This window comes from Coffea arabica, chromosome 10c (assembly GCF_036785885.1).
Source record: "Coffea arabica cultivar ET-39 chromosome 10c, Coffea Arabica ET-39 HiFi, whole genome shotgun sequence".
Taxonomy (NCBI): Eukaryota; Viridiplantae; Streptophyta; class Magnoliopsida; order Gentianales; family Rubiaceae; genus Coffea; species Coffea arabica.
In genome coordinates this window covers 9058564-9064902 of record NC_092329.1, presented here as the reverse complement: position 1 = coordinate 9064902, position 6339 = coordinate 9058564, and the positions used below count along the sequence as shown (strand labels likewise).

At 34.7% G+C, this 6339-nt stretch overlaps 1 protein-coding gene and 1 long non-coding RNA gene across 7 annotated transcripts in view; one reads left to right on the top strand and one right to left on the bottom strand.

Annotated features, from left to right (window-relative positions):
* Nucleotides 1–1004: 1004 nt before the first annotated feature.
* LOC113714692 (MADS-box transcription factor 23-like) overlaps nucleotides 1005–6339 on the top strand; it is a 25048-nt gene continuing 19713 nt past the window's right edge. For 2 of the 6 annotated variants that reach the window (XR_011822457.1, XM_027238690.2), the window contains exons 1-2: nucleotides 1013–1215; nucleotides 1346–1556. Coding sequence is in view for 5 of the 6 variants with exons in the window: in XM_027238690.2 (XP_027094491.1) it covers nucleotides 1375–1556 (182 nt within the window). In the remaining variant the exon portion in view is untranslated. Of the gene's footprint in view, nucleotides 1216–1345; nucleotides 1557–6339 lie in introns of all 6 variants that reach the window. The other 4 variants (XM_027238692.2, XM_072069344.1, XM_027238691.2 and 1 more) reach the window with 4 other exon arrangements.
* Nucleotides 5948–6339, bottom strand: part of LOC113714693 (uncharacterized) — a 25391-nt gene continuing 24999 nt past the window's right edge. The window contains exon 6 of the long non-coding RNA XR_011822460.1: nucleotides 5948–6329. This is a non-coding gene — a long non-coding RNA (uncharacterized lncRNA). The remainder of the gene's footprint in view (nucleotides 6330–6339) is intronic.

Sequence of the window (6339 nt, the reverse complement as noted above, 5' to 3'; positions counted from 1 at the left end):
CGGTTAGCTTGAACTCGACTCAAGTTCGGCATTGATCGAATTTGAGTTGAGTTTTAACTTAAGCCGCTCACGATCGACTCACGAGTGACTTGACTCATATGCAGCATAGTTGAAACCAGCCATGTTACCTAGATATACCTATTGTTGTTTTTTTGGTTATTTCCGGCAACATAGCTAACAGCTCAAAGTATTAAAGAAAGTTTCATTTAGGATCCTAAAAACAATAATTTCTGAAATTATTATATCTGTAATAAGAAATGCTTGAATACAGGAAGAGGAAATACTAGGATGGATGTCAACTGTACTAGAATACGTCGTGCCCTTTTTTTCCCTAATATTTTTGATAGGTGTGTAGTACACACTAAACCATATTCTAAACTATTGTTTATCCCATCGTACATGCATAAACTAATATTAAATTCATCAACAGATGAAGAAAGTTAATCATACTTAATAAGTTAATCAACCAAGAGGCAAAATCGTCCAACCATAATATTAAAAAGGATATGTCTAACGAGTGGCACTAGTTAAAATATAGTTCAAATGTTAGATTTTTGAAAAGTTAAAATTAATTAGAAAAAGTGTATAAATAAAAAAATGTACTAATTGTTAAATTGTATGTATAAATAATAGGTTGGATGAAATTTACGTAGGATTAATTAGTGGTCATTGAACACTGGATATGAAGCAACATTTCAAAAATGGGAAGTAAACCGAGTTTAAATAAAATACGCACGCGTCAGTCATCCACAAGGGTGGCGGCACTTTTCCCCACCCGCTCCCTCACTAAAAGCAATAAAATATCCCCACACGCTCTGTCATTGGTCCACGTGTTATACGAGGAGTGGTTTCTCTTTAGCGGTTTCGCCCCACCCTAGTATTGAAAGCTGTCTCTAAATACAACTGTGCCCTCATTTCTTGGTTGCTTTGCATTTTTATAGTACGCAACTTTCCTTTTATAGCCGATGATGTGATTCGAGGAAACTGACCAAAACGCCAATCAATCCTTTTGTCTCCATCAACACTACACATACAGAAACACCAACCCACCACCAGATTCACCCTCCCTTCTCTCTCTTTCTCTCTCTCTCTCTCTCTTTCTCCTTCCTCCACTCTTGAGAGCTAGTAAGTCCTTTCTCCGTTTATCGCTTCAAAAAGTCCATCTCTAGCCCTTTTTTTCCTTCCATCTTTTCTTGTTTTTCTTTCTCCGTACAGGTTTGTTTGTTTATTCTCTCGAGCTAAAATTTTTTTTTTAAATTTTTTTTATTGCGAATAGTTTAGGACACTTGAAATTTTTCTAGCAGCGAGAAATTAGTCAAAAAGTTTGATTTTGTGCATACTGCAGCAGCGCGTGAGATCGGAGGTCGGACCAGCATGGGGAGAGGGAAGATAGTGATTAGGAGGATCGATAATTCGACGAGCAGGCAAGTGACGTTTTCCAAGAGGAGGAATGGGTTGCTGAAGAAGGCTAAGGAGTTGGCGATCCTGTGCGACGCGGAGGTTGGAGTCGTCATCTTCTCCAGTACTGGCAAGCTCTATGATTTCTCTAGCTCCAGGTCCTTCACCTTCCCATGATCTTCTACACATTTGTTGAAATCCTACTATTGCACTTCTTTTTTTGGGTTATTCTTTTTCTGTTTTTTTTACTACTAAACATTTTCTGCAATTCCTTTAGATCTATGTATCTATGGATAATATTCAACTTCCATAACACTATAGCTACAAAGATGGAATACTGAATTTTTTTGTGGTTGTAATTAATAAGTGAAACTAGGCAAAATTTATGATTTTTTAATTCAAATTTTGTCCATTTATGCAACCAATAGTTAAGAATTTTTTTTTTGGTACGAATTACACTTATTTCCTCGCAATTTTCTCCAGCAAATGTACTAAGGGAAAACTTAATTGATTTAACTGTAGTTACGCGCGTTAATCATGTATTTGGTAGGGTTTTCCCGGTCGCTTGATGTAGTTGATTATGATCAAGTTGAGCAACATATGTAGGTCCATGTTAATGTTGGTTGGTGAGCTAAACCAGTATCTTAGTTGATTATAACTTCTTTAATTTGACTACCATCAGCTAAAGGTTGAGCTGGCTCAAAAAAAAAATTTTTGTGCTCATAGAACCCGCACCAGGTTATTGTATGTTGATACGAGTAAACTTGCTTTTAGGGACAATGTATGCCAAAATTGGGTGAATTGAATATGTATTTCTTATATAATGACTTCTACTTAGTTCCTTAGTAATCCATCCAATTAACAGTACATTCTTGACTGCAGGAGTGAGAATAATTTCTAGGGGGGGGGGGGGGGTGTGTTATCTGGCTGTTGATGTTGAATACTAATTCTGGAAAGTTAGAACTTGCAGGAATGGCTGTAGAATGTGTATCTTTTAGGCTGCATAATCAATTGAGTTAGATGCTTGGATCAAGCATGAGTACATTGCAATAATGCTTTCTTTAGGCTTGCCTAATGGTCATGCTAGTGTAGTTAGTGAATATAGTGGTGAAGGAAATTAGGAACACGGCCATATGGGTAAAAGCTGCCTTGGAAACCTGCAATGTAAACGACTTAAGAGATAAAGCATGCAATAGAAATAAATGGTCACCCCAGCGTACGAAAACTTGTGAATACTTAGACCACAAGGTCAATTAGATCAAAAGAAACATTAACGAACTGTGAAGTTCTAGAAAAGTGCAGTTTTGGCAATTCTAAGGATAGACAGCGTGCGGTAAAATATCAAGATTAATGAACTAACTTTTAGAAATAGGCTAAGAACAACATCCCAAAGGAAGCTAGTATGGCTTCATCTCACAATTCATCCATCAAGTTCCTACGTATTCGTTTGGAAAGCCATGATATTATAAGGAGTCACCTTCTCCGGTTCATCAAGAATACTGGGAACCTTATCATTCTTGATTAGGGAATGTCATACTTTCATTAATTTCATGCAATCTAACATAAGTTACCTTATTATCTCATGCAGCTATGTCTGTAGCGGATAATAATGGAAGGACTCCTTTAGAATTCAGTGGCACTGACCTAGAGGCTATTAAAGATTTCAGGGAACTTGGTTTACGCTTGGAGTGTGATCTGTTCATCTAGGAAAGTTACATCTTAGTTTGTTGCCTGGCTGTGTCACTTGGAATTAATTCGTAGTTACTTACTTCGTAGAGGAAAAAATCTTGATCATTTTATTCACCAGGGACAACGTTTTACTAATTGGTTTGCATGGATGCTCAATAACTGTTTTTCATACTGTAAGAGACAATTTCTGTTCGACTTTGAATTTCTTAAGCTTTCAGGAATTAGTAGTTGGGAATTATGGCATTTAGAATTGACAGATACTTGCATTTGGCATTCTAGTACCATGGGATACGAGGTAGCATAAATAATATATAAGATCTGGAAGTTCCTAATTAAACTCTTTGCTTTTTTGACACATCTTGGAAGATATGTATTGCATGTGACTGCTAGAAAAGAAGAAAAATACAACAAAAGAAACTGAGAAGACTGGAAACAAGAGAACAAAAAAAACTCAAGAAAGATAAGACGAGAATTATATAGAAGCTTGAATGAGGGGACTTAAAGAAAAGGGAGTATTTGTTAGCCAGACTGAAGTTGTCACCTTTAACCATGTCACCTAATAAAGAGAGGGATGCCTAAGCAATTAAGTTAATTGAGCTTGTGAGGAATTGCTCCTTTCTTTGTTGTGTTTACTTGCCTATTTTTCACTCAACTAATCAATCTTGTGTCTCTTTGTTTTCTTCTTTTTCATATTTTTCTTCCATTTATTGAACAATACCATCTCTCTTTTCTGCCCTCTCTTTTTTCCTTGTGGCAACCAAGGGGCCACTTCTTTAGAGAGGTACATAGAATTTTTTTTTTTTTTAAATAAGTGGAAGGTTTTAGATTTAGGATCTCCAACTTACAATCCCTTTCACCTTAACCCCATAAAGCTTGAGCTCGTATATATATTGCATGGTGGCATGCCATCTTAGCTTCGACGTATGAATGTTAAGAAACCAACTCATCAAAATCTTTTGCAATCATAAGCATCCATACCATATTTAAAATATTAAAGTGGAATAAATTTACTTTATATTAAATATTCCTTCATGCATTTTGTCAGGTGACATTTAATAAAACACCATATACTTTTGTTATTGCCTTCGTAGAATAAGCATATATAGATAGAACTCCAATTGCAAGACGGGAAAACCTTCCTTCTATGGTATAAGACAAGGTTTATAAAAAGATGAGTTAGAAGTTGAAGTATGATTGAGGTTAGGTTGAGATCCATTCAACACTTTTTTTTTGAGGGATAAATAGTGATTTTCCACCATGACTCAAATTCGTGATCTCTTGATTACAAGTGAAAAGTCACACTTCGTTGTCCATTCAACACTCATTTTAAAGTTTGTCAAAGTAGATCCGTCTAAATCATGAATAATTAAAGTACGAAAGACTATGCTTTGGAATCATAGTAGCTGTCTAATCTTTCTTGGACTAGCCTAAGATGGTGATTTCGAAAACGTCCACTAGGCTTAGATGTGGTCATAGATTGCTATTTAAAGAAACAAACTACCCTTTTGAAAGATTGTGGTTGCTTCCTCAATCATATTTTAGTTAGTATACCTTCCTGAAGTAGATATACTTCTTTCTTTGAACTCCGGTAATTTAACTTAAGTTCCCAATCTATATAAAGAGTGCATGACGAATTTGCACCCCACGTGCTCATTCATATCACGAAAGAATATGGAATCAAAACTTTCTGGTTCAGTAGCATATGATTCTTTTCAATTAAAGCTCACAATTGAGAAGCAGCCGTAGGAAGAAGAAGAAGAAGCTTCCATTAACGTTTTAAAACCCTTTGAAACTTAAGCTCTAACATTGGATGTTTAATATACCACTAATTTCCTTTTGGTCTACTGAGGTGAGAAGTAAATGGACGGGTAGTTCAAAACCAAAATACATATCTAAAAAAGAAGATTTGGTGGCCACTTAAATAATTTTTTGGGGCTAAGTCTCTATTATTCAATTCCCCTAAATCTAAAGTAGAACAACAATTTAGCCTACTCGACTAATGTCTTAACTGTTAAAAAGTTTAATTTTTAAGGTTAAAGAGAACATATGATGACATGATACTTTACATTCCTTAGCAAACATTTCAAATAGGAAAGAACCAAATAATGCTCGGATTATGATCTTAGAACAAAATGGCCGAATTGTTACTTTTTCATACGTTATTCAATTATGTTAGAAATGGTATACAGCCAAATGTTAACAAGTTTACATGAAAATAAAACTTGTCCAGCTATTCAAAATTCATGGACAATACTTTTTTTTTTTTATCATTGTTCTATTTTTTGATAGAGAGTTTTCAAATCTAATGCTTTTTTACAATTAAATGCGTATATACTGTCCGTCATCCTTATGGATGTGAAATTTTGCACCCATGCAAGCTATGCATAGGTATGAGCATTGGTTGACATATGTATATCTTGAATATGCCCTTTGTTATATAAAATTGTCTTATTTTCTAGCATATTTGTATCTTTCTAACTCTTTTTGAAAATTATAGTCGAATGAATTAGCGTTTTCTAGTCAAATATCATGGAGAAATCCTCTTGTTTTTCTCCCAAACAAATAAATGACATGAATATATGCATGTTAGATCACAAACTATTAGAGAAGGGTTCCCCTCTCTCCTTCCTTCCACCTCCAAGTTTTCTCTCTACACAATGTGCACATATCATGGTGTTAGCTTATGCTTGTACTTAATGAGAATTCCTCAATATGAATGAGATTTCAATTTTTAATTCTTCAATTATCACCCAATTCTCGTGGTTAGCAGTTGAGATTGGAATGTTGAATTAACTTGCATAATAGGTATGGAGTAAGGAGTCAAAGAAGCCATCACAACCCCAACAACCAATATGCTATAGGCGAATCAACAATAGTGTTTGAATTATGGCGAGAGTTATCTAATTAATACATGAATTATGAAGAATTTTAACAAATTTTAAAAATTTAAAGGTTCCTTCAAATATTTGAATGCATGGCATAAACCCCACTGTTCCGATGAGCTTTTCATGATCTATACCCTTGGTAGAATTGTTTTTCACTGCAAACAGGTATATGTCAGCCACAAAAACCAATAAATAATTTTAACACGAATAAATAAAATGGTATTAACACAAATTAATGCATGAATTATAAAAAAATATAAAAATTTAAAGAGTTCTTCAACTATTTGAATGCATAGCGTAATCCCATTGTTACTTTGAGCTTTTCATGATCTATGTCCTTGATTGAATTGGTTTGCACTGCAAAATG